This window comes from Perna viridis, chromosome 5 (assembly GCF_037379345.1).
Source record: "Perna viridis isolate PV_CMFRI_1.1 ecotype Kerala chromosome 5, ASM3737934v1, whole genome shotgun sequence".
In the NCBI taxonomy this organism is placed as follows: Eukaryota; Metazoa; Mollusca; class Bivalvia; order Mytilida; family Mytilidae; genus Perna; species Perna viridis.
In genome coordinates, this window is record NC_142449.1 from 22,051,759 (window position 1) to 22,078,157 (window position 26,399).

Consider the following 26,399-nt stretch of genomic DNA (forward strand, 5'->3'; position numbering starts at 1 on the left):
CAACCCCCACCCCCCCCCCAAAAAAAAAAAAAAGGTTTTTTTTCAACCTCTGCAGTATTAGTTAACATCTTCCACTCTTAAAAGGTGAGGCACAGAATTTAGTTTAAAAATACTCCAATTGATTGACCCATTTTACACTGTAAACTGTTTCTCCATGAACCTTTGTTGGTTGCAATTGCTTTATATTGTTATAAGTAAATAAAGATATGGGTGAAATCACCCAAGCAGTCAAATATGGACATAACTAACAGGTGGGTACAGATTAGCCTTTAAAGCCTTACCTCAATGGAAGCCACTTAAAATATGTTTACAAAAGTGTATAAAACCAATCTACATCAGTAAATACCAAAAAAAAAAATAAACAGATACGCCCGTCCGTAAGAATAGCTGATGGTATAAATTTTAGAAAACAATAACCTGCTTACTGATTAGTCTGTATATATAGTGAGCAAAGTTTTTTCTTCAGTTATTCAAAAAGTATAAATGATCTTACAACTGTTTGACATGATGAAAGTATACAATAGCATTTAAAAGGGATTCTTTGTTTTTGAACTAGATAAAACTATAATAAACTACAGAATTGAAAACTGGACAAATAATTCATTATGTAATAATATTGTTATGAGGTAAGACCTACAGTTAATAGTACAATTCCTTCTACTTCTACTGTAAGGAAGTCCATATTGCCTTGTGGTCAGAATAATAAGTTTCTAAGGTACCACTCTGATAATTGTCAGTATTCATAAAAATCAAATCTATTGTAGAATTGAAGTCATCTGTTGGTCCCAATATAATACAGTTTTTCAAAACTGTAAGTAAGCAGCAATCTTATGCGGTGGTAATTACATCAGATTTGACAACAATATAGATTTCTAAGTGAATAAAGTTCCGTAACTCTGGAACAACAAATAAATAATTCTTCAAAATCGAAAGGGAGCATTCTTCCGTGAATATTAATATTGTGCTAAAATTTCATTCGAATCCGTAAAAGCGAATTTGAGTTATCGCGCGACATGTGGACGGACGGACGGACAACAGTATACCATAATACATCCCGTCTATATAGACAAGCATATAAAAATGGCTAACTAGCGATACCATGCTTTCAATCACTATATCAGGAGCATAATCAAAGTCCTCAGTAAACAGGAAGTTGTCAAATTTTTTCGAAAATTTTATTTCACTAAATCACATACCTACAGGAAATATGTATTAAAATTTAAAGACGCTGTGATGAGTATTTGCTGAAAAAACTATGACAGACAAAAGTGTTACAGAAACGAGGACACGGAAAAGTTAGTATACTTTAAAGTGTGGGTTTAAACACCAACATGAAACAACAAAACACAAAACACAATATTGAGACAGGTTCAAATGATTCAATTAATAGATTTTGGAAATCAATTTAGCTTCTCTAAAAGAGCTGAAAATGGCAGCAAGTCACTCATATATGGAGTAACACATACAACTTTGGTCATTTTTAAAAAAAAATTACAGCCCTTATTTTCTTTCAATACATTTTATTTACCCATTTTACGGTTTCTACTAAATGCTTCTAAGTTATAAGTCAAATACAATGTTTCAATAACCTAGAAGATTTGATTGTTGTTTCACAATCATAGACTTGACATGTGAATTGATACTGCCTACCTACAGTTAATGTACATGTCATTAAATAAGTTAGTTAGGTAACTACCTCAAATTTAGCCATGGTTTAAGCCTGTCTTAAGAATAGAATTTTATTAAATATCTGTTGCTTTATCAGTTCTGTATCTGACATTGTTGCATAGTTTTAACAAGTTATAACGTGTATCTCTATTTTTTAATTCACTGGTAATAAACAGGAAAATCTGGTGAGGTAAGTATTCTTAAACATTTGAATATACTCAACAAATCTAATTGGAAAAATGTAAAATATATTAAAATATAGTTGAGCATTTCAGAAATTTCAAAGTAAAAATTCTTTTCAAACACCTGAACCAATTAGACCACAAGTTATTGATAGCAAAATATCAGGCAAAAGAACATAATAATTTATTTGGAAAAATATTTGAAAACAAGATTACCTTATATTTATACATAAATGTTTACTTCATTTAAGTTACATCTATAAATGATTGACAGTCATTGATTTCTTTAAAAAGAATGAATTGAAAAAAGAAATACTTGGTCTAATATTTACCTGTGCAGTATCTGAAGGCCTAAATATCATTTCACCAAACTTTCCTATTAATGACTGAGATCCATAATCGCTGAAAAGATAAAATCATTATGTCAGAAAATATACAGAATACACTGGTGTTACCATAATAAAGCAAAAACATAAGTTATTACCCACTTCTAGAAAATTTGGAGATGGACACTACAAATTCTTATTTCTATATTTTATTTTTATTTGGCTGACTGCATGTGTCATCCCCTTCAGTAAAAATTTGCCACTGTGACATTGATTTTGACAATGACCTTGAATGCCAGAATAAGTCAAACTCTATAGAAGGATGTTAACACCACTGTGTTCACTATTGATGGAGTGTAACTACAGTACATGAACAAAGTTAGAATGAATTTTGTTTTGGAGAAGAAGTAAGTAAAGAAGAATACCAATAAATATAAAAATTGAGACACATCAAATAGTAGAGGTGAAATTAGGAGCAGAAAAAAACACCAACTGGTGCTTTTTAGGTAACTATAGTCCTTTCTGTAAACAATTCTTCATTTAGGACAAAAATACATTCATTTCCCTAATAATTTAACCAAATTAAGAAGGATAACTCTTGCAGTGTCAACTTCATGTACAATCTATATACTGCGAAAGTACTATTGTTTATGGGATACAAATTTTCATGGTTTTCATGGGTGACCAAACCATGAAATTTGGTTCCCAATGAATTAGAGAATCCAATTGATGTGTATACTGAAAACATTCAAACCACGAATATTCAAGAATCCATGAACTTGTGTTTCTTCCCTGATCCATGTAAAATTGCTATTTCACAAATTAAAGTACTTTCACAGTATGATTTGTTCATCTTGAATCTGCATCCACCAATCTTATAGTAAATTAGTTTGTTCATGCATCATTTAAGATTACTTCATATGTTGTACTATTACTCTTTGGGGGAAGCCTTAAGTGAAATTAAAGTTTCAAAAGTTAAATATACATTTTTGTATAATTTTTATCTCAAAAGTGCAACAACCAAATGAAAAACTCAAGACTGGAAGTGTGGTTTGTATTTGTTCCTGAATTAGAAACAAAAGTGAATTTTGTGGTTTTTGGTCAAGCATGAATCAAACCTGTCTCAAGTGACTTTCCAAGGGAGAGCAAAATTATAGTCACATAAGACAGGTGATCTCTATAAACAGATAACTTATCCACAGAATGCACTACATAAGAATGTTTCAATCAGTATTTTAAGACAAAGTACTGCTGAATACAGGTCATCACTAGGATAGATTTGACTGAATTCTTAAAACAATATTTTTCATTGCAGGTTTATTACCTTTAATTCTACCCAAGATTAAAGGGATACCACATCATTGTAAATTATACACACTCACCTGCCCATTAAGGATTGGAAAGCCAAAACAGCATTATCTCTTTGTAGACCTATAACTAATGATGGTCCTGATACCAACAAAGATACCTAAGAAAAGCCAACAATTTTTTTTTATTATTTGAATAGATTCTTTACATTTCCCCAAACAAAAAAAATGAAACATAACATATAATAATAAATTTGTTAAAATACAATGCAAATCCTTGGAAATAAAACAATAAAAAAACATAAATTTACATGCAATGTCATGCTAGGTATACCGACTAATACAGGAAGCTGATAACTGGACAGCAACCAAAATCACTTACAATGTATGCCCATCTATATAAAGCCACATACCAAATTGAAATCAATCCATCCAGTGGAACTCAAGACAATTGTAACAAAATTTGAATGGACAGACAAAGTGATTCTAATATACCACCTACTCACTGAGTGGGATATAATAAAATCATCATTCAGAGTTCTCAAGCAACAAATTGTCAGTTTCTAAAATGAGGCATTCAATCATGTATATCATTTAATTTGACAAGTACTTGTAGACATCCTTAAACATAACTGGACAAATAAACTTTCAAAACATCTGTCATACCGGTAAGTATTAAAGACTTATTCTATTCCATAATGTAAACAATATCCATCATTCAAACCTTATCAGCCTTTCAGGAATCTATTATTATCACCAGATAAATTGATAAATAATAATATAACTGGACAATAAACAGATGTCTTTAATATGGGTAATAACTATTGGACAAAGTACCTGTTTAAAACTACCAGCTTCTACGATATGTAGGAAATGTTCTGCCTGCTCTTGTGTAAACCAGATCATTCTGCTGCCCAGTATCTCAAATCTGTAATCAAATGAATGATATTTAATCATAAACAAAAATAAATTAAAAATTCCATAATATAATTTTCAAAACAAAACAAAAAATGCAATTTTTACACGACAGAACAAACATGAAATTGAACATGTTGACATGCAATATGTACCCAAATGGTACAGGAAGATGACATAAGGCAGAAACTACTACAGTTTATATTGTATGTTTCATCTATCTAGAGGTACAAGATCACAATTAATTCCCCCCGACTTTTCCTTGTATACGATTATAGTTTGAAGCAGTGAAACTTTTTTTTATATGTCAAGATGGGTCTACTGAATGCACTATGAAATTAATTGTGTCCTCGTACCTATAAAAGAGGTCACATTTTTGTAAAACATGCTATTTTGATATGTTTCTCAGAATTCATGGAATAAACATGAAATGTGGCAAAAAAAACTATTTCTTTTCTCATCTTTTTGTATTTTAGTCCAAAAAGGGGTTTCTATGGGATTTTCAATGTAAAACTATCAATAATTGTGTATGGGATCAGGGTAAAATTGGACAAATGAGCTACTTATTGTCTCATTTTGAATTTTTTGCACACACAGTGTCATAATAATAGCAAATAAACACTATTCATAAGTAGTGTACAGGGTAAAGGTAAAAATTTTCACATTTAGAATCTGTTTTTAACCTGCGGCAAAGGTCATTTGGCAAAATTACAGTGTTAGTCAATTGTCTCAACCTCTTGGAATACTCCCTTGCACTGCATTGGTATGAAATTCTGGATTATGAGAGAGAAATGTCTTAAAAATGTAAAAACAACCATGATTTCCCATTCTTTTACATGTATTTTGAATACATGTGCTACTTAAATCCCTACTGAGTTGAAGAAAAACAGTTATTTTGGAGCCGGTCATACACTAAAAAGCCTCAAAGCAGAAATAACATGACCTGATATGAAAAAGAAACATCCAGTTGAGTTTATATGTACCACATAAGCATCAAAACATGCATTTTAAAATATCTTTTCACTATTTTGTGGCTGTAGGGGTGAAATCTTAGTGTAAATGGCATATTTACCCAAACCCGCAGTTTTATAACCATGGTCCTGGCTTGATTTTAATTACCCTATCTGATAGTTTACTCGAAAACACTGTGGTTGTTTTTGAAGTACATTTAATGTGTCTAGAGCACTTTGTAAGTAAGTTTGGGTTAATTCTTTTTTAGCTTCTAAAAATGAGTTTTTATATAAATACCCCTACAATAGGTGAAAATGCTCTAATACTGCAGCGTCATGTATTAAAACATATATTTCTGTCTTACATCAGATGGAAACCTGACTAGCTGGTGTTTTCTACTTCAGAAACATGCAATGCATTGGAAATAAAGAAAAAAAAAGACAAAATCTGTCAAATATTTGAATTGAGGCTATTTAGAGGACACTAATCTGCAAAAAGTTGAAGTCACGACATATACCACTGATATAAAATTTGCCATAAATCATTTATTTTTCAACAAATTTCTGTAAAACTTTGCAATTTGAATCAAATATGAATAAGCTTTTCACAGATGAAGCCTTTATTTGAGTTTCAAAATAAGCCGATCTAATAGGTACAAAATAACAATTAATTCCCCTTAACATTTCGTTGTATACGAATAAAAATCCTTTTTTTTTTAGTGTTTCTTCCTGATTTTTTTCTTCGCTGTTATAAACTTTATTGCTTAGTATTTACTGCAGAAATGTAGGGCAAGGATCAAATTTACAAGGGTTTTTTTTTTTTGTTCTGTAATTTTATGTGGAAGTTGTGATTTGGTCCTATCAAAGAAGGTCAAAATTTAGGACATTTGGCAGTGGTCATTTCTCATGTCTACAGGGTCTCCAAAGCAAAGTTGCTAAAAATGAAAAATGATGGTGAATTTTTCTGACACTCTTATAGGAATCAGCTTTTATACATATTTCCAATTTGGTAAAGTTTCACTGAGTTTGAAGCAGTGGAATTTTTTTTTGTATGTCAAGATGTGTCTGTTGAAATGCACTACGAAATTAATTTTGTCCTCGTACCTAGAGCTATATACAAAACTGGAAATCAATCCATTTGTTAGCAGTCAAGATAATTTAGACAAAGTTCTGCTAGATGGAATGACATGTAATGGTGGATAGATAGACAAAGGGATTACAATATACTACAAACTTGTTGGGTGAAGCATTAATATTAACTTGACATTAAAAATTATTTGTCAATATCTTTTGCTTTTAGAAGAAACTAGCAAGAAAAAACAATCACCCTTGTGAAATAAATCCATCAATAAGCTCTGCAAAGCCAAATGTTCCCTCTCTCTTAATGGTCAGCAATGGAGGCTTTAATACTAAACAAGTGGTCTCCATCAGAATGTAATCAGGTAAGTCTGAAATAAAAACATTGTTTCGTATCAATAATGAACATTCAATGAGGAAGGAGCATACCATAAGACAAAAAAAAAACACTGAAAGTTTAGTGCAAGGAATATGATAAAACACATATACACCAGACACTGAGATGCATAAATGACCAAACAGATAACATTACCATGTCCCTCCAATACAATGTACTTATGTTTATAGAAAGAACATTTAATTTGGGTATCAACACATTTAACTGACCCTTTACAACAATGTCTGAAAAAAGGGGCATCTTATGGAAAAATTATGCGGTAAAGAGACTTAAAATTGCCATGACTTTCGTGTAAACGATCCAATCAAACAGAAATTTGAACTGTATTTCATGACATGTGTACTTAAAAACTGAAAAATTTGAAAAGGATTACCCTACCGGTGCACCTGGTCCATGCTCCCAGTTTTTAGTGAAGTCCTAGTTGCTCATTTGCTTTTGTTACTTTGTATGAATGATTTTAGTTACTTTATGTCCTTTGTTGTGTATGTCTGTTTGCCATGTCTGGTCTTTGTTCCTGAATTGCATTCTTTTGATTACCGCTATAGCCTTGGTTCCCTTGATTACTCTTTCAATATCTTCTTAAGTTATAATATGGTAACTGAAGGAGACAGAAAGATGGATAACACGCAACTTTTTGAAGTGTATTACACAATACCTTGCCATTTCAAGTGGCAGGTTATAAAAATCAATAACTTGTAACCATCAAAACGGCTATGAAACAAAAGCCTGTTTGCATATATAACAGTGTTACTCCTTTAAATCTTATTTTATGAGTACCTACCTGTATGTTCAGAAGGCTGATGAACTATCATATGTCTGTTATTTAGATAGTGAGCATCTATATAACTGTCTATGGCAGGACATGTAATCTGGAAATAAAACACTCCACAATATAACTTTAAGCATGGATCAAACCAAGATAATATCTGTCTCACTGTAATGGCTGAACAGTTTCTATTGTATTTCTCTGTTGACAACTTAATTTGCCTTTCATTTGTTTATGTTTTAATTGTACATTTTGTGTTATTTATTTTTTTCAGAGTTGTGTTTAGTTTTGCATTACCTATCTTACAAGAATAACAATCCGACCCATATCTGCATACAATGAAATCATTTTAAAAAGAAGTCTGAACCTAAAATTCCCTGGAAAAAGCTAAAAAAATTGATCATGTGAAACTAGCATTGAAAATGTTATGATGTAGTTGTTTAAAAAATAAAAGCCTCATAGTAAGAAATCTCCTGATTCTATTAGCAAAATTTTCCATATAATAGAGCAGTGACAGCATACACCCCTTTTCATTCCATTAAGTGAAAATGTGAAATTCCCACAGAACAAGAAGTTGACAGCAGATGGCAACCAAAATTTCTTACAATGTTTGCTCTCTCTATAAAATGCCACATACCAAATAAATCAATCTGAGATTGAGATAACTACAAAAAAAATTTGGATGGGCAGAATGATAGACAGAGAGACAAACAAGATGATTAAAATAAACTGCCTATCATAAAATTTGGGTAAAAAAATCTTAACACATGTATGTACATTATACAGATGAAAATAGTTAATATTGAAAACATGAAGTGTTACAAATTTTAATAAATACCTGTTCATTTTCTAGATAACCATTTGACTGGCAACACAATCCATCAGGAAATAATATTTTCTGATCTTCAATAGCAGTGATATAATTTGAAGAACCTGTAAATCATTACAGTAAAAATAAATTTACTGAAGAGATACTGATGACTTTCCTTCCTGACATTAACTAACTATTCTAATTCACAACCAGGAGTGCAGATTTTTCTTTATTCAATAAAAATAGATTTTAAGTGTGCATTATCATTGATTTATCTAACATGCCACTCCCTATGGTTTTATGGCCAAAATTATGAATATGGAATAGAAAAAAACATTATAATGGAAAAAAAATGGCACAAACTTTGAACATTTTAAGGTAAATAGCCTGTGTTTGACTAAACAATGCTAAACATGTAAAATAGTTTTGACAGTTAAATTAATAACTCTTATTATTACCTAATTATAAGGTTTTATCTTGTTTATTAAATATACACATATTTTTCTCTATTTTCAAAATTTATTCAGGACAGGGTGATCTATTGCACTGTCAATGTACTATTGCATGGTGCAATAGTCTCCTTGAGGAGTCTATTGCACTGACCCCATAATGACCTTTATCTAAGCCTTTTGATTGGTTGAACTTTTTTTAAGCGCTTCATTGAATTGAAATTTACACACAATGTAGATGTGACTCTCGTCTGCCAATTCGTAAACATGGAGCGGTCAATTTCCTATTCCTGGTCAAATGGTTGTCTCTTTGACATATTCCCCATTTCCATTCTTTATTATATCTCATAGACAAATTAGGTAATAAAACAGTTATTAAATGGGTTGGATGCAATAGACCAGAACATTTGTCCTTTGGTACTGAGAATGATCAAGTGTTCTCAGTACCTCATGACAAATGTTCTGGTCTATTGCATCCAACCCATTTAATAACTGTATACTGTTAACCATCTTCTCAGTACAAGTTACTTGCACACATACCATAGAATGCATTATTGACTAAATCTACACCAAATGTTCCTCTCCATAGAAACTGACTCTGTCTCCTGGCATTCAGTGGATCTACTGGACCCAGTAAATCAAGCAACTTCTTCACAGAATTTTCTCTCAAAAGAACTAAGCACATACTTGGCCCTGACATTAGGTATTTCATGTGATTCTCTCTAGATTCAATGTCCTAAAAAATACATAAAGTTGAACCTATTATGTACCTCACTATAAAAGCTATATGTAATGTAAAATATCCTGATCATACTCATCATTACCAACCTTGACAACCTTTTCATACTTAGGAAGATACCTCCAGCTCGCAACATGCAAGTTTGATAATTTTCTTTTGCCAACAATAATTATCTTCCTTTATGAAAAGCTATATACAATCCCAAACCTTTGTATAAAGTTTCTTCAGAATCTACTCAACAGTTTCTGGGGATTTGCATTTGCCAAGTTCATGGGTGGATGAACAGATAAGACTGACACAGTTGGAAGGATAGACAGACAAACAAGGAGATTCCTGTATACATATTTAAGAATGCAGAGGATTATAATGATAAAATTTTGCATCATTAAAAAATATGGTTAAAAAGTTCTAACAGTTACCTGTTTGACCTCATGACCTTAACAGTAAGAACTATAAATACTGTCACGCAAGTTCATAGAAAGAGAACCACCAACCTCAAGTGGATTAAAATCAACCCTGGAGTTGGATAATATCCCCTTGAAGTAACTCGACTTTACACAAATCATCATATGATGCCTAACCCTCCTATAGAACTTCATCAAATTCCAATGAGCAGTTCGAGAGGATTTAACATGTAATACCCTTAGCCTGGATTACTTCCCATAGCAGGTATTGGACTACAACCATATTCCAATATTAATAATTACATACGATGTCTTAAGATATCTACTGTGCAGTTTAGGACTTTTACAATTTTTTTACTTGTAAAGCCCACAGTTAAATTTCTGAATTTGCAGGCATGTTTCATTAATTTCCTTCCTACCATCACAACTACATAATTCAGTGTTCTCCCCAGGCCATTATAGTGCTGTACTTTGCAGCACTAGGATTTCTTAGCACTGTGCTATTAGTAATTAAATTTAGTTAGAATGCACTATAGGCACTGTGCTGTAATTTTGGAGGAATGCCAAAAGAGCTATGCTATGCCAGTAAGCACTGTGCTATTAAAAAATTATGGGAAGAACATTAATCTGCCTAACATTCTATAAAAAATTATAAAAATTAATTTAGCAGTTAAGGAGTAGGTGAACTAAAAGATTTGCATACAGACAGACAAAGATACTTTTTTATAACCTCTAAATTCAGTTTGTGGAAGAATAAAAAAAAATTGACAAGTCCAATTTAAAAATAAAATAATGTGAGCATCCCTACCCAGTAACCATGTGGTCAAAATATAAACAAAGTTACCAAACAGGAAGTTGATATTGCTTTTGTCAGAAATATAATATCGCTATATGGCATGCCTAAATAAAGATTCTGTCAAAATATCGAGTGGCCGTGGTAAGCAGAGGAAACTGTAACAAAAAATGTTGTGGACAGACACAATGATCAATACAATCCTCTCACAAAAAGGGGGATATAGCAAAACTATGATTGATAGTCCTAACTTACCAAGTCCTCTTCATTCCTCAATAGATGCAAGACATTTTCTTTGTTCAGAATTTGTAATCTCATACCAACAATTTTAAATCCCTCCTGAATAATTTTCTTGACAATTTTGGAAAGATGACGTTTTACGGCCCTTGGTTTAATTATAAGAGCAGTAGTTATCAACTGTGGACCTGAAGTCATTACATTGAATATTGACTCATTCAATGCTTCAGATCTTGTTAAGATGTGATCATCAACTTGTCTGCAAAAAGAAGGATTCATATTAATAAATTTAATTAATACTTTATTTCATAAAGTTAATCTAAATGCTATTACTGTATAATAAATAAAAGCATTTTAGAAGTAACAGAAATAAAAAAAAAATAACATGTTTATGAAAAACAAAAAAAAACAGACATATATTCAAACATTTTTGTAGTAAATACAAAAATGCCCATGAATGTTTAAGTCATATCATGGAATGCCAAAAGTTCTTCAAATCTCAATATCACAGATGATATTTTGTGGAACAGCAGTTAAGTGGAAAGTGAAAATCAGAAATAAATAAATTGCAAAATAGAGAATTGATATGGTGAAATCCGTCAAAAAGTGGAAGAAAATCATACCTGCAACATAAACATGGGTACCTACTCTTAGTACCAAGTTAACAATTTTCCAATTTTTAAAACATGGTATACATTTGTGACAGTCAATTAAAGGTCTCTCTACAATTTGGCAACTAATTTTTCTTCAAAGCATGAATTTTTTTTTTCAGCAGAGACTGGAGTAAATAACTTTATTTAAAAGTCTACATAGTTAAATAATAGAGGAATACTGAACCCTTTTTGTCTGTCCATGGCTGAGTTAAAAAAATTGGGGGTAATATTTTGAATATTTTTTTTTCTATTCCCAACCAGGATTTTTCAGCTGAGTTTGTGTATTTAACTTACCCTGAATGTAATGCTTTACTAAGAGGTAAATATGGTAACAGTGGTCGACACTGAGGGTCACCATAAAGTTCCCGGTCTGTGAAAAAAGCTCTAGTGAATGAGTATGCTTCTTCAGCTGTATGTGACATCAAATAATCCATATGGTCTGACTTAGGGTCTGGATGGGGAATAATTTGTTCTAACTTTTTAAAGGCATTTATTCCTCGTAAGACCAAAACAAGTGCTGGCTCTGTAAAATATTCAAGTTAGGTGATATAAGAACAAATAGTGGAGCATATTTTCAGTTCATAAAAAAAGCATTCGAGCAAATTCTTAATCAAGGAGGCTTTTAAGGGTGGAATTTTCAGGACTGTTGTTGAAGTATTTTAATTTTAAAAGTATCATAGGAATTTCAAAACTAGAAAGTAGTACTAAACAAAGGTGATAATTATTCTGTTCTTTTATACACAAGAATGAACTCAAAAGCATCACTATTTATAAATAATTTCTATCCTCTGAGTAGATACAGAAGGAAGTGAATATAGGAAATGTGTCAGAGACAACAACTACCTTACTATAAACTGCCTAAGACAGTAGATGGGATATAGATGAAAGCTGAGAAATTTCCCACACCCTAAGACTACTGCTACGTAAGCCCCTGAATTGACAAATGTACTGGCTTGGGTTTCATTTAAAAAAATCTTAAATTGAGATTTTCCTCAAATATTCATTTTCAAGTAATTTGATTGGTCCAAATTTGAGTTGTGGAAGGATTTGAGGAAAATCTCAATTCAAGATTATTTTTTTTTATGAAACCAGACCCTGGTTCATTTAATTGGGTATCACAATATTCCCTTAAATATAAAAAAAATAAAACAGCATACAAATACATTAGAAGATAATAAAATTTCCTTGGCTCATCCAGCTACAAGTTCCAATTTCGGATGACTGTTAAATTTTCATTTAATTGATATGGTTAAAATGTTTGATTCTATTGTTTGTCTATTGTCATTCAAATTCCATCATAAGACCTTATAGTTTTTTTGGGGTCATACAAAATCACATTCATAAATATAAAATTTAGAAACCCCTCTAAAATTCTACCTATGAAACTGACAACCACTAACAACCACTTCAAAAGCACTTAAACATTCTAATCAATACCTGTTGTCAGAGTATGAATATTTTCTTTCCATCCTCTATCTCCAACTTCATAAGGTGTGATATCTTTAGCCTGTGATATAGACAGTGATGGCACCCACTTTATACCTAACAATTCAAAACCCTCTTTCACAGGTAATACTGTAGCTGTTTTACTGTAAGGCACCAAGTGAAGCAACTTCCCTAAAATATGGAAAACAGCACAATGACAAATTTACATAGTTTGTTATTACTTCAACCATTACCATGTTCTTCCATTTATACTCCACACTCCTCTTGGCAAGAGAGATTGACAAAAAAAAAGTTAGTTTCTGTGTAATATATACACTGGGAAGCAAAGAAAAATCATCAGCAGAAGACCACATTGAGATGAAAGGATTCTGGTAAATTCCCTGAAATGCGTTTCCTTTCATTATTACTCTTTTAAATAAAAGTATTTTTTTATGTTTCTCTGCGTTTGCAAGTCATTTAATGATTAAGATACAGCAAAATATTGGATCTATTCAATGAGTCAACTAAATTGTTTACATTTCCTGGTCATATACAAATCGGGTATTTCTCTAAATTAGGTTACAGACCACCAATTCAACCAATGAGCATTTGGAACATACGCAAAAATAGTCCTACGCAGAAATTACCCGTTCCTCATAGTGCTGTGAAAAAAGTTCTCATCTCATTTAAAAAAATTAAACAGTTTCTGAAAGGAAAAACATTTCTGTACATTTTATAGGTGCATTTTGCTTCTTGTGATGTGAAGCCTAATCTCCATAATGATTTCTAAATATACCCCTATCTTGTGAAAACACTGGGATTTCCCATGCTATTTATAGACACTTCACTTCCGGTGACCAGTACTGCACTGCAAGTCTGCTAACCCCACATGCCATTCTGAGGATTGTGAGCTGACATATGTAGAATCATGCTGATATATAGTCCTCTGCAGGTTAAAGTTAAGGTAAAGTCCAGAGAAGCCATTGAATATTGTGAAATTAGCATAGAAGCCTATGGGAAGTGGAATTAGTGGTTTTTAGCCTCTAAAACAATATTGTCAAGTCCAACAGTTTATAAGAGATGTTTTAATTTGAAAAGCTTGTGTATTGATATTTGACATCTGGAAACAGTTCATCAAGCAAATTAAAGGATTAGTGACAGTTGTTTTCACCTTTGAAATTGATCTTCTGTTATTTGATAATTAAATGACGATGAGCCTGGGGAAAGGATGGCACTCTGATTATTGTGTATTTGATGCTCCATCACACACAGGTGTAGAAGTTATAATTAGGATGGCATGTTTTGAAAGAAAAATAAGAAGTTAGTTCCAGTTTTTTTGTACAAACTACGAAATGCAAGATAACAGAATTGATGGATATAATAACCATTAAATAGAAGTAAAACTTTATCTGTTCATTTCACATAAAAATACAAAATGGCTAAATGCTGTCTTCTGTAGATGACTTCCATTCTGATTCCCGAAAATCATGTCTACAGAAAAAAAAATCTAAAAACTCCTGGTTTTGAGTCTACCACACACCCCCCTCCTGGAACAAAGTTGGAAAAAACGTGTGTGGTATACACGGAAGAATACAGTATTAACATTTCTATTTCTAATCAAGGTCGCATGAATGAAATAGATAAAAAAAAAAGCATCTTTTTGCAAATTTGTACAGAAATGTGTATTTTCAATGACTTTTTAAGGTCATATTGCAAAAACATATAACAAAAAGCCTCTCTTGATGTTTTGTGTGTGGTGAAGGGGAACTATAGAAAAGTTATTGGAATTTCACTTTTTTCCTTATTAATGTACTAAAATTAGATACAAAAATATTTTATTTACATTTCATTACTTCATGCACATACTTTTTCTATACATATTTTAACTGAAGTTTTTTTCCAAATTTGTGGTGTAATAATGACAATTTAACTGAAGGATAAAAGGAGGTTGATCTACTAAACTGGTTCAAAAATGAAAATTCGTGGGGAAAAAAGAATGTCACCGACATTAGCTTCATCCTACACATTTCATTAGTAAACCTCACTGACCACAGTTGTCGATGAAGCCACACAGAAACAAAAGTGCATGGATACAATAATTCATCTTCAACTATTCTCTAAAATAGTCCACCATTCAAACCATTTCAGAAGTCTCAAAACATTTTACAAGTCTATAAATGACCTATTGATCAAATAAATCGGTTTTTCCAAGTTTGAAAGTAACTATTACCTCTAAAAGTCTAATTATATATAAATGAGAACTCACCAATGAATAGACCACAGGACTTTAAAATCTGATTACCAAGTAACAAGAGAACAACAATCTGTTCCACTTCAGGACTGGTATAAAGTTTAGGAAGTATTATACTGGGATTCACCTGCACTTCAAAATCAAAACACTGAAATATAAAAATGCAAAATGATTAGTTATAATGACATTCTAATATAAGTTTTTCTATCTTTTTTTTATGAATTAAATCATTAGGTTACAATCTTATTTAGAAATGTCTAAAATTTAATTATTAAGCAGAACAAATCTGCATATAATAATCATTTTGACAATTTTCTGTAATTACCTTTGAGAAATCACCACCTAGATGAGACAGAAGAGATTCTGAATATCTAGCAGCATGGAACATATGTTTTGATGATAAATACTGACTGGCTTGCTGCTGAATTGTTCCTGAAAACAGAAGTAAATCCAATTGTTTGACATGGTTTCATGCAGTATACGTGTGTATAGCAGGAATAAAAATTGGGAAATACAAGCTGGTAGCCCAAACCATATTTTTGTTTAGTTATTTCTGTATTTCAAACTAAATTTCACCCAAAGGTTTGGTAGCTAAGCTCAAAATCTAGTAGCCATGGGCTGCCAGGCAACTGCTAATTTGTATCCCTGTATTGAATCATGTAGTTTGTTAAAGCAATATTGTAAGTTTTGAAAGGTGCTTGAGATTGGCACAAATATGAAGAATATGACCTCACTATCTAGTATCAGGTAAAAATAAATTTTATTCTATATTTATTAATCTAACACTCAAAACCTACCCATAATGCCCTGTAAAGTAAGCTGCACCATACATGCCTCTATAAGACTAGCAACACTGTGAGTAGCATTCTCTTTCTGTAGTAATAACAATGTACATGGATATACTGAGTCAGCATGTCGTAACTGGTCTGTAATTAGTTCTGACTGGTTTGTACCAGGACAGAAGGTTGACACTGTCTCAGTAGATATACCTGTTAAAGAATTGGCATATAAGATTGCTGGTTACTTTATGACATGTAATACATAAATGGCTATTTCAAATCATCCAAGGTTAAAAAAAAGTTTTTTTTTAATGTGAATTTTACCCTGATACAGTGTCCCCAATGGCTTTTGAAAAGGGCAGGGTTTTCCAGGTAAAGCTAGAAAAACTGTGAGCAATGCTCACAAACTTGATACCCCCACTCCTCCATTTGATAACATGCACCTTTTTACTTCCAAATTGATTTAGACCAAAATCTAAAATAGGAGGTGCACAATGGGAATATATACTAAACTTTCATTAAATTCCATTCAGTGGTGTAGCAGAGAAAGTGAAAAGAAATGAGAATCCCTCTTTGTGACAGAAGGAAGTAAGGACGGACGGAAGGACAGACACCCTTTTACTATATACTCCACCCTCTGCGTGGGGGGAGGGGTATAAAAAAGACACTCTAAACCCATTAGCTGTGATAGGACTTAAATTTTCAAAAGTGCCATTTTAATGCCAATTACAATGGGCCATTCTTAAACATTCTTTAAAAAAATTTCTTATTTAAATGGGACATTTTCAGCTGGAATGTGATAAATGGCACATGACACCCTCTACCCAATCACTGCATTTGAGGCAAATTTTAAGGCAAATGATGCAAGCATTATGCAATTTCCAGAAAATCAACCAAAAAGGACAGGATGCTTATAAAGTCCATCAAAAAGAACAGGGTGCCCATGCCCACCTAAAACAAACTGTACGGAACACTACTCCGATACAAAAATTATGACTGCATTATTATTAAATCATCCTATCCAAACAATTAATGAACACACGAACTCATTCATAGTACCAGTAATGTACTAGTACTTATTTTTCATAGCACCAGTAATCTACCCATTTTCCAGAAATTCTGAGGAAGAAAATAATGCAGACAAAAATGCTTAATCTATTTTGTAAACAAAGTACAAGTGTAATTTATAAAGTAAAATTATCAATCTGCAAATAAAAGTGTATGTACAATGTACTACAACAGATTAAATAGTTCCTTAAAAGCATCCCTCCAATATCAACTGTGATCAGACTAAGCACCTACATTTTGTGATTCACTTATCAAAAACAACTAAGAATTTGTCAAAATTAGAACTTACATGTAAGCTACCATCAACCTAAATTTTAATTTCTCCACTTACCACAGCAGTCACTATTTTCTTCCACTATGTCTCCACCAAATCAAAAAACGGAGATAAGAATGCTTTGTTCCAATACTTTTCATTTATTTTTTCTATATATAACTGAAATGCTTTTTAACACTAAAAATGGTTTCATATATTTTGTCATGTAAGCAGAGGAATTAAACTACAAGCATATTTTGAAATGGGGACTCAACTGTAACTTTCAGTGTGAAGAGTGGAGAGACAGTAGTGTAAATACTGCTGATGAACTTACCTAGTAGATTAGCTTTCTTTGTATTTAGTTTACTCCTCCTAATGCCCCTAATCTGATAGCCTCTCCTCTGGCAAGTAGACAAAACAACACCAATACATTTTGGTGGTACATGAGGAGACAACACTAAGAAAATGTCATTTTTAGTAGTAGCAGTTAAAGCTGCAGGAGGTCTGTGAATCCCTGCATTGATATCATTGTCTTTGTCAGAAAGTGAGGACTTTCTACCCCGCCTACCCTTTGGGCTTCCACTACGATAAGTGTCTTTACGTGTATATGGTGTTCCAACATCAACACTGCCACCTGGTGGAATTCGCCCTCCAAACCAGCGGCTTAATTCTGTTTGAACACGAGAGGCATTTCTAGGACAAAACAATAAGCATTCCTCCCGAGATTCACCACCATATAAAGCACACAGTGAATTGGGATCTGTCCTTCTAGCCAGAACTGGGTCAGAAGGACCAACAGAATCAAGCCAGATTGATCGAGCAAAAGTTCCTCGTAATGCTATAGCTAATACTGGCCCAATACTGTTTAAAACATCTGTTTGAGAGGTATTTGAACACACATTAGGTCCTGATGCAAGACTGATAATCTCAGATGTGGGATATAACAATCTCACACCTGCTAGGTCTAAACCTTCTTGTAAGATCCTATTACAAATGCCCATCATTGCTCGAGCATCATAGAAAATCTTTCTATATATAAGAGACATTGTTACTTGAGTGTCATAATTTGCCTCTCCTACACTTTGTTCACAGACAGTTTCATCACTATCAATTGTTTGCCAGAAAAGTCCAACAGAAGAATTAAACACCTTTTGTGCAGCTTGGTGGTCAGGGTTCACTTGGATAAAGGTTGACAATGGTTTTGTTGTTATATTTGGTAAGGGTGGTTTGTAGATATATGATGGTGTGTTGGTACTTTGATCAACCTGTGAACAGGGAACCTCAACTGATACCATGTCTTCAAGCCAAGGACAAACAGAATGTAATGTGTTGGTTGATAGGAATTTAGTCATGAACAGATGGAAGGCTGAAGATCCTTTCATTTCATCTTTTACCTAAAAAACACATTCATTCAGAATAAAATAGGGTAAAAAGGAAAAAATCAATACAGCTGATAGCTGTCATTTTATAATTTTAGTCATTATGAAACTATAGTTACTATCTTCAATATTTTTGATACAAAATTCTACATTTCTAATAAGTTTTATGAATGGCTTTTAAGGTTTCTATTTGTCATTCAAATGTATTGATGGAACTACCTTTTTAAGGCAATGTATATTTGTTCGCTTAAATTGTGTTGTTGTCATAGTTACGATGTGAAATTAAGAGTTGAGAGGAAATGTATTCATGTATTGATAGTACAAGTATTAGTCTTTCACTCCTCTATTCACCCTTCTTGTTGTGTAATAAAGATAATATCTCATCAAAACTCCATTATTTACATTTCAGAAATCTGCAAATATTTCTATTAGTTAATACAGGCAGCAATGTTATAATTGAGTAAGTCTCCAAGAACTGGGATTATTATTCAATAAGAAGAAATTTATTAATTGCCAAAAATCTTCAAAAAAGAAAAAAAAAGGTAATATGTATCTACTTTTCTACCTTAGATTTTTTAGACTTGATATTCCTCTGTTTATCATAATCTCTTGAAGCAACAATAGCTACTTGGAGAGCTAACTGTTCATCCATACACACTTGCTGAAGTCCCAGGACATAAAAAGGGGGTGCTTCTGGGTTTTCCTCAGTCTCCTGTAGGAAGGTAAAATTGTGTGGGACCATGGAGAGTAACCATGACAACAGAACTGTATAGGTAGCTGATAGTCCTACACCTAAAAAATAGATTAAAATTTCAGTTGTTTTTATTTCTGTTTATTTGTAAGAAATAGACATTTCAATTAGTAACTTTCAACAAATGCCAAATAGGTTGCTTGTATAAGCAATGTTAAGGGTAATTGTTTTTGATTTCAAACAAAACAACAAAAAAGTACTGTCTAGAAAACAGCAAAAAGAGCTTGAATGTGAATCATTGTTAATATATACCACACCAAAATGCTCAAATTTCAAACCAAATCACAGATTTAACTGTAGTAATAGACTGAAAAGCAATGTGTAAAAAATATTATCACAGGTCTCACTAGAATTTTACATTTTTTTTCTGAAACCTATCTCTGATATGTTTTTCATCTATGAAATTTTAACTGAGGTATACATTGATTTAAAAGTGATACAGTGAGTTATGAATTCTTGTTGGCTGTAATAATTTCAATTTTAGACCGATTAATCATAAATCATTATAGCAGAAAGATTGAAAACTTCAAATTTTCAATTTGAATACCTGTATCAACACTTCTACTTTTGCCTCTATGTAGAATTATTTCACCATTACTGGATAAATGTATTGTGAGTAATAAACACTTCTGGTCTTGTCCCAACGTTGGTGGTAGAGTTCTTGATGCTGGCTCATATGATGCTTCCTGAAAGTATAAAAGGATAACTTAATCAAACTAAAAGATAAACAGTACTCATAATGTTATGAGAATAATGCCTTCATGATGTAGTTAATACCAGGATGTGTATCACTTATACCAAATAATGGCAGTTTTGAAGTTCAGACAGAAAATACCAGAGTGAGTCTGAAACAGCAAATTGTGATATTCTGACGAGACATTCAAAACTTAATATTATGTTTATTTATGAAATCACTATTGGTTAGAAGTAACATCATCATTTAAAATCACAGAAAAGATCATGCAGATAGAACAATGGTAAAATAATTAATTTCCCTCTAAATGAAAATATTCAATGATTTCATGAGTATGCCTGTAAAATCCCTACAATGCAGGGTTTAGATAGCTTTTTGTCTTAATCATGTTGGTCTTTTGAGTTAATAACCATATTTTAATGAAAGTCTTACAATATCAAAAACAACAGGTGTAGCCTCAGCACAGTCCTGTTTCCCACTGACAGCTGCAGAAGGACGAAGAGCTTCAAGTCGCTTAGACATTCGTAACCTAGCCTGTCTTTCCGCCTCTCTCTGTTCTCTAAGCTTTCTAAAATTGAAAACAAAACATTCTTATTGGTAAGTCTAACCTAAACATAGATTTGAGATTTTTAAAGATTCAGGTTTTTTTTTATTCAATTTTTTCAACTGAAATACACAAATGTAGAATATCTACTGATTTACTCCTAAGGCTTAAACTTAACTATCCAGCCAATAAGGTGAAACCTGCCTAAACTAACCCTAAATAAACTGAAAACCTGTCTCAAGCAGACACTTTTTGGAGACCCTCCTTATCAGATGAAATGTACTTTGAACCTAGGGAAACCAAACCTTAATTAGTTAAGTTTTACAGTCCAAAAGTGATTTTGGTAGAGACAGGTTTCATTGTATATACCTAGCCTCCTCCTGTTTCGTTTGTTTTTCTTTTTCCTCCTGTTCAGCCCTCAGTCTTGCCTGTTGTTCTTCCTCTGATATTTCTACAACATCTTCTCTGGTCGGTGGTAGACTTTGTCTTGATCTGCTGTCTATTACATGGTCTAAATTTATAACTCTTGGTGGTTTCTTCACTGGTCTGCAATCAGTATATCATTATACAATCATTTAATGGCTTCAGCTTTAATTATTGGCACCGTGGAATACCAATGTATTCAAATCTACACTGAAATAAAGAGGCACAATTGCCCCTTTTTCTTTTGAATAGAACCTCTGCTCTTCAGAAGAAGAAATTTATTAGTCACAACTGTTCTTTTATCTAAAATCTGTATGTTAATGGTTCTACTATAATAAAATTGCTTACTTCAAAAAAGAAATAGTCAAATCAAAAAAAGTATTCATACCAATTTCAACAAGCATATATAAAGTGTACCCTTATTGTTTGTATAAGTGTGCAGCAGTGCCTTTTTGTTACAAAATTAAGACCCTTATTTTCCAGCTTGATCACTGTATTTTACATGTAGTGCTGTACTTGATGAATTGTTAAGTTAGTCTTTAAAGACAATAAACTCTCCCTAAGAAAGTTCTTGTATCAACAATTTCATTTTTGTCTACTGAGATTTTATAAGATTGACAGACATAAGCCTGTTATATAAAAAGGAGGGTTTCACTCAATACCAAACAAGAACATTTTAATGGTATAAAAGTTCTTCTATTTGTTGCCATAAACTCTCTTAACCCTTGTCATGCTACACCCGGACCTGTTCGGAATTGGACCTGGTACTGCATTATTGGTTCTGGCAGTGTTAATCTTAGTTTAGGAAAGTGCAACTTGTGTCCATCTGCAAGCAGCGTGACTGTGCTTTAAAATGAGCCACCTGATATAGAGTTTGTTAAAAAAATAATGACTTGAAAGCTAAAAAAAGAGGTCGTGAGTTTCTGCTGTAGAAAAAAATGAAATTTTTTGGGGGTAGGGTTCATTTCTCAGACCCTCACCAGAGCAGAATTAATCTGTAGTACTCTACTTCGCCTGGAAACTAAATAAGAATGATTTCTGTCCCCACCATTTCAATGTCAACCCCTCATATTGACTACTTCTGGTTTTAGGCCAAACAGAGGCCAAAAATTGGAAAAAATCCTTGTTTTTTCACAAGAGTGACCATTCAGGGGACTCATGACCCCCTACTCCTGACTGTAACACACTTTATTTGGCTTCAGTAGCCTTCACAGTGTACAGGCTGTAGGATGCATGTTCTCTGGTTCCTGATTTGCTCCCACTGAACCCCACATGTAGCAAAAAATGACCACAAATGGTAAAAAATAACCATTTTCGAGTGAGAGACCCATTCTTCCATGTTGGCCAACCACCCATCCCTCCCTCCCTCCCTCCCACCAGCTCCTCACCCCATCCACCTCACCTTGTGATCACCCATCTTTAATTTATATATATAAGAATCGGCATCAGTACCACTGCGTAACTAAATCTCATTTTTAATTTGCACAAGTTTGCAAAATATCGAAATCTAGACTTTCGTTCAGGAATGCTCAACATGACAAGGGTTAATATAAATGTACATTTTCAAAATGGTGGGCTTACCCATGAGGTTTTGGTTTATCAGGAAGTGCAGCAGCATTGACGCCTTTGGACTTTAAAGACTCTTTCATTTTCTGTCTCTGTTTCTGCCAGGAATCATCATCATCTTCTGAATCACTGGAATCTCTGTAAATTAAAATCAAAAAGTCTTGCTTTGCAGTATAAAAAATACCCCGAGTCTTTTAATTTTAGATAAAAATACCTATAAATCTCTGTGTTTTAGACAAAACAAGTTTAAGTACACAAAGGCAGGGTTTGACACTAACAGTAGTCCTGTGGTCCTGTGCCACCCTAATTTGAGAGAAGACTACCTTGAAATTTTAATCGGTAGTCCTTTGGGCTACCTATACCTATTCCTAAATTCTTACTCCATATACATGTAAAGACAGGGCCGCAAGATTATTTTGAGGACTACCTAACTTATTGATAAGAAAGTCCTATAGGCTACCTAACTAAAAAAGTTAGTGTCAAACACTGCAAAGTAATAAAAAATGGTCACTATTAATTTGGAATAAAGAAGCAAGCAGTGTCAATGATTTTTCTGATACATTGATTTAAGAATAAAAAAATAAACAAAATTCCCCAAAGCAGAAACTTCATAATAGTATAAAGGCTATTAAATGTAACAATGGCATCCAACAACATAAGATAGATAACTGATAACAAGAATTACTGTAACGTCACAAAATATCCACATGTCAAGTTAGATTATCTCCCCTCGCAGATATAACAATAACTATCTTTGTTTACGCTAATATAGTTAAGATCCCTCTTTCTATAACTTTCATCAAAATCTGTTCTGCATTTTAAGAAGAATAACACTACAATATTTTAACATGTAAAAGTTGAACTAACACTCCTTGCACACATGCAACAACCATCTTCCTTCATCCTTCATCCTACATCATACAATTTCATCAAAATCCATTGAGAAGTTTATGAAGTTTAACCATAATGTTTACCTTTCACAAGATATATTCAGAATTCTCTGTACTCTTTCAATACTTTGTTGCTGTTCTTGTCTTGTTTTATCAAAATTCCTCAAATCAATAAAAACTGTATCAGATTGTTGTTTGGATGTTTCTTGCTTTGCAACTGAAATGAAACCATCTATCTTTCCATTCATGTTTCAAATCAATACATGACCAAATCAGTTTTAAGCAAGAGGAAGATCTAAAAACCAAACATATGTCCAAGATAAACAGAAATTACAGAATATCTAAATGACCATTCATAACACTGAACTGAAAGACATTTTCTATTCAGAGAGTTTTACACTTCTAGGTAAATGAGCAGTCATAAGAGATGGGAAAACAATTGTAATGTATTCATTTCTTTTTTAAACAGTAATATAATTTATTACCTTTAGGTTTGACTGTTGGTGTAATTACTCTGACTGGCAAATCACTGGTATTTGTTCCACAAGATGAAGTTTGTTTCCTTTCTGGTTCTGGGACTAGAATGAAAGATACATGTATTGACAGACAAGGTGGTGCTATCAATATAATTTGTACCATCTGCCTTTTCACAAATATCTATCTGTATTGGAAATAACCTGTATGCAACTGTCATACAAATTATAGCTTGTACACTTTTATAACCTATATATTAACCCAACAATAACAAGTAATGAACAAGAGTGTATACAATATGAAATACTCCACTGAACTTGCACTTGACCTCTGCAAGCTCCTAAAAAAAATTACTGCTTTGTGCAGTTATGCATATTTAAGTATGACAATAAATCTTTAGAAACAAATTTTGGTCAATGAAAACTTGCTCTAACAAGCTCAGTACGTGTACAATCCAAAAGCTGTATTGTCACCACTCACAACCAGTGGTAAAAAAATTCTTACTTTCAACCAAGCATATGAAAAATGATGCCCAACTCAAATTCTTTTAATGGTTTATAAGAAGTTGCACTTATAAGATACACATGGACAGATAGACTAAATGGACAGAAGGGTTTATAACTTATAAATATCATCTTTCAAACCTGATGTTGATTGAGGAACTGGTTTCCATTTGTTAACAACAGGTGGAGTAGTTTCTATCTTTTGACTTTTCTTCACACCAGTCATTGGACAAACATCAGTCAAATCCTCACCAGAAACTCTGGTTGATATTGCAGCTAACCTCTGGATCAATGACAAACTCTGGTTCTGGTCTGGAAATATACAATTGTATTTGCAAAAATACTTACAGTTATTGTGTATTCTGATGAGTCAGTGATTTTTTTAATATTAAAAAAAAACATAACTGCCCAATACCTGTAAGCCTTTGAAACAGTTCATGTCAGAGATTCTCTGCCATTGACACTGTCTGATGAGGGAGTCATTCCGGAAAATTCATCTTTACAGTATTTTTCACAAAATGTAGTAATTTCAACCAAACACATCCAACTCTAACATGTTAATGTGGGAAATTCTTAATTCTTCACGGATTTTGAGGGAATCGTCCCCCCCCACTAATGTGGGAGGGTTAGAAGGTATTCTGTCTTGTAATTACGCATCAAATTTGTAATTTATTCTAGATTTGATTGTATCTTGTATGGGATAGAAAGCACTTCTTTTTAAATTTGAAGGGTGGTGGTCATTTTAAAAGGATTTGCCTAACAGTACCAATGAAAGGAAATCTTTAAAAACTCTTGAGAGAACACACTTCTTAAATGAGTAGAAAATCACTGGAAAATACCAATGCAAAAAGAAAAATTAAAAACCTTAGAAAGCACCTGAATGATACATCATGTGCCTACACTCACAATCTTTAGAAAAGTTCAGCCCTATAACCAAGAAAATGATCCCACTTTATCAATTGCTGTGAAAATCAATTCCAACCATGCTTTTAAAGCCATTAACCATTAAGCCTTAGTGTATTTAATGTACTCTGGTATGTCTTCAAAAAAGTGAAGGGTCTCGTGTGTATTCCATGTCATGTATATAGGTTGTGAGTCCCTTATAGTACACTAAGGCATTATTGGACTCTCATAAATAGTGTCTTGTGTGTGTACATAGGTGATGTAAATCATTTTTTTAAAGTTAGATATTTCTGCAAATCATGCTTTTGTTGCATTTCTACCTTAACACTGAATCAATCATAGTGCACAATATTACAGATGTTTTGTTCTGAATATATTGCACTGCCAGTCCTCCAAACTATATTTAGTGGGATTTCTCCCTTCGCACATGCACATTTGACGTAAACGTTCCCGATGAAAATGATGACAAAATGTGACAGAAGCACTTTTCCACTATGAAAACAAAGACTAAATGAAACTGAAAGGGTAAATTTTATTGAACATACATGTAAACTCCACATTCAGTCAAATTTTCTCATGTGAAAAATGGTAAAATATGCGATTTAGGGGGTGGGTCCCCTAAAGTAAAATTGGGAAATCTTGAGTCCCTTAAAATAAATGAAGGCCAACCATTCACCAATGTATGAAGGAAATTGTTAAAAAAAACTGAGGCGTTATCCAGGCAATGGCAACAACATGTTATGATGAAAGCAGGGGTCAAGCTACTTGAGAAACACAGGGTGAAGTGACTTCTCTTTCAGAGAGACACTAGGGAGAAGTAGG

The 26,399-nt window shown here is 32.8% G+C and overlaps 1 protein-coding gene across 4 annotated transcripts in view; it reads right to left on the reverse strand.

Annotated features, from left to right (window-relative positions):
• The window catches only part of LOC148616514 (dynein axonemal assembly factor 8-like), a 41,450-nt gene that overhangs the window by 9,178 nt on the left and 5,873 nt on the right, over positions 1 to 26,399 (reverse strand). For all 4 annotated transcript variants that reach the window (XR_015922230.1, XR_015922229.1, XM_088583620.1 and 1 more), the window contains exons 5-26: positions 24,816 to 24,986; positions 24,183 to 24,275; positions 23,782 to 23,914; positions 22,823 to 22,945; positions 21,188 to 21,364; positions 20,707 to 20,842; positions 20,128 to 20,266; positions 19,395 to 19,621; positions 17,785 to 18,844; positions 16,148 to 16,339; positions 15,676 to 15,782; positions 15,366 to 15,498; positions 13,112 to 13,291; positions 11,969 to 12,197; positions 11,040 to 11,280; positions 9,389 to 9,584; positions 8,427 to 8,521; positions 7,604 to 7,691; positions 6,676 to 6,796; positions 4,321 to 4,411; positions 3,559 to 3,644; positions 2,183 to 2,252 (exon numbers count right to left, since the gene is read on the reverse strand). Coding sequence is in view for 2 of the 4 variants with exons in the window: in XM_088583620.1 (XP_088439746.1) it covers positions 2,183 to 2,252; positions 3,559 to 3,644; positions 4,321 to 4,411; positions 6,676 to 6,796; positions 7,604 to 7,691; positions 8,427 to 8,521; positions 9,389 to 9,584; positions 11,040 to 11,280; positions 11,969 to 12,197; positions 13,112 to 13,291; positions 15,366 to 15,498; positions 15,676 to 15,782; positions 16,148 to 16,339; positions 17,785 to 18,844; positions 19,395 to 19,621; positions 20,128 to 20,266; positions 20,707 to 20,842; positions 21,188 to 21,364; positions 22,823 to 22,945; positions 23,782 to 23,914; positions 24,183 to 24,275; positions 24,816 to 24,986 (4,088 nt within the window). In the remaining 2 variants the exon portion in view is untranslated. The remainder of the gene's footprint in view (positions 1 to 2,182; positions 2,253 to 3,558; positions 3,645 to 4,320; positions 4,412 to 6,675; positions 6,797 to 7,603; positions 7,692 to 8,426; positions 8,522 to 9,388; positions 9,585 to 11,039; positions 11,281 to 11,968; positions 12,198 to 13,111; positions 13,292 to 15,365; positions 15,499 to 15,675; positions 15,783 to 16,147; positions 16,340 to 17,784; positions 18,845 to 19,394; positions 19,622 to 20,127; positions 20,267 to 20,706; positions 20,843 to 21,187; positions 21,365 to 22,822; positions 22,946 to 23,781; positions 23,915 to 24,182; positions 24,276 to 24,815; positions 24,987 to 26,399) is intronic.